Raw genomic sequence first — 2298 nt, forward strand, 5'->3', positions numbered from 1 at the left:
TATAAATGCATATTCACATGGATATGGAGATACAATTGTGAGACATGAAACATGTAATCAACCTGAAAAATGGTTCATTAATAGAACATATAATGACAATGATGCAATACTTGGGTGACCAAAATTTAATATATTACATTTACAAGCCTGATGCATTGGCACAGGATATAATTATTTAACAATGCAAAATAATTGAGAAATATCAATGAGAATGAGAGAAGTTATATATATATATATATATATATGTATATATATATATATATATTTACACTTTATATGTATGTGTGTGTGTGTATGCATGCACGTCTATATTTCTAAGTGTGTAATTTTATCTTATTTCTTTAATATATGAGATAAAAAAGTTTTAGAATATAATGACATTCACTTACCGTTTCGCCGTGAATGGAGTAAAGATAATGTACGATGACATTCCGCCGCCGAGGTAGACGAAGAAAATAATAAAGTCGGTGTAAGTGATGATGAAGATGATGATGATGATGAGGATGAAGATGAAGATGATGATGATAATAAAGATGATGATGATACTAATGATGATGACAACCGCGATGATGATGATACTGGTGGTTGGGTGGCTGTGACAACAACTGGTGGATCCACTCGCACTTCTACGCCACCTGCACCATCGGCCTCAATTCTAGTTTCACTTTCACTTTCAGCCTCTGGGTCGTCACATGGCGTCGGTCCTGCCGCTGCCGCCGCCACCGCCGATGCGGCTGCCGCGGCCGCTGCCGCCACGGCTGATTCATAGGCCTCATGTATACAGGTGGACGGCAGCTTTCCGTCCCGAAGCAGCCATGGACCAGCTGACCAATCAACCAGTCTCTGTGTGTTTAAGGCAGTCCCCATTGCAGCCGAAGAAAGCGGCGAAAGTTCATTATCCTTTAAGTCCGGGTGTAAATTCGGCTCCGTATAGATGTTATAACCTCCTCTAGCGGAACTCGAACCCACCGCCCTGGCCACTACTTCGGAAGCTGTTGGGTTTATGTTTAACGCAGAGTTTTTCGAGTTTGTATTGTTTGTGACTGTCCCCGGGCCAACAGAGCAATTACTTTTATTTATCAGCGGAGATACGCAGTTCAGTCTACGTCCGGGCCCGAACGAATAACCCGGTGGTGCTGTCACGAGCACTGGATGGAGAAAACTTGACGCGCCCATTACGATCCTTGCGTTGGCAGGTTTTTCAGCCCCTCTAAATTTAGTAGGGCTGAGGATATCATCAACAGAAAAGGCTGTCGGTTGCCGCATGGCAGTCTTGTTGAGTCCCTGAGATAATGGCGACCTTTCTAAATCCTCTTCTCCAGGGTTTGCTGTATGCTTTAGGCCCCCTGTTATCGGGTTTGCGGCGTCCCTCGTCTCATAATTACTCAGATCCGATACGGAGTTACTAAAGTCCATAGACTGATTTCGAACACGGTTTCTTTTCCGTGGGTGTATCTCACCCAAAGAATAACTTTGGCTAATGCTAAACGCAGTCCTTGGAAATTTGTTTTTATAATTGTTGTTGTTGTGGTTGTTGTTTGATTTGTTATTATTATTACTACTGCTACCGTTGCTGCCGTTGTTGCTATTGTTACAGCTTACGTTGTTGTTGTTGTTGGCATGCCTGTGCCGCACCAGTTCATTAGCTGCTATAGAATCATTCGAACCGGTGATCGGATGATTGCCGGCCAAGCTTGTCTCGTTGGCCAGCGATGTGCTAAAGATATTCTGGTAGTGCTGCTCTCCATAAAGTCGAGGTTTCGCGCCGTTGTTGCGGACGCTGGCCTCTTCAGTGACGTCCACGTTAATGTTGACGTCCGCGTCATCATTGCTGTCATCAGTAGGTACCACGACCAACGTCTCCTCCTCCTCCTCCTCCTCTTCCACCACTTCGCCGTCTTCTCCTTCTTCCTCTACTTCCACCTCTTCCTCTTCTTCTTCTTCTTCCTCCTCTTCTTCCACTTCTTCTACTTCTACTGCTACTGCCACTTCCTCCTCCCCCTCCTCTTCCTCCTCCTCCCCTTCCCCTTCTTCTTCTTCTTCTTCCTCTACCTCTTCCTCTTCACCTTCTTCACCCTCACCGCTGTCTCCTGCCCCACCGTTGTCATTGTCACTTGTTCGGACATCGTCACTGGCCACCATTATTACGGCACGGTTTTCTGGTAGCAAAATGTTCGGTTCAACGATGACATTGGAAGCAATGTGGTGTCACCGTCGTCGTCGTCGTCGTCGTCCTCGTCGACGTCACCGTCTTCGAATTCGTTGCTGTTGTTGTTGTTGTCGTCGTTTTACTTGTTA

General features: G+C 45.3%; 1 protein-coding gene across 1 annotated transcript in view; it reads right to left on the reverse strand.

The window, feature by feature from the left end:
- Positions 1-2292, reverse strand: part of LOC106872599 (probable serine/threonine-protein kinase DDB_G0276181) — a 108246-nt gene extending 105954 nt beyond the window's left edge. The window contains exon 1 of the mRNA XM_052975742.1: positions 390-2292. Coding sequence (XP_052831702.1) covers positions 390-2142 — 1753 coding nt within the window. The 5' untranslated portion in view covers positions 2143-2292. The remainder of the gene's footprint in view (positions 1-389) is intronic.
- Between the last annotated feature and the right edge of the window lie 6 nt (positions 2293-2298).

This window comes from Octopus bimaculoides, chromosome 22 (assembly GCF_001194135.2).
Source record: "Octopus bimaculoides isolate UCB-OBI-ISO-001 chromosome 22, ASM119413v2, whole genome shotgun sequence".
NCBI classification, from domain to species: domain Eukaryota; kingdom Metazoa; phylum Mollusca; class Cephalopoda; order Octopoda; family Octopodidae; genus Octopus; species Octopus bimaculoides.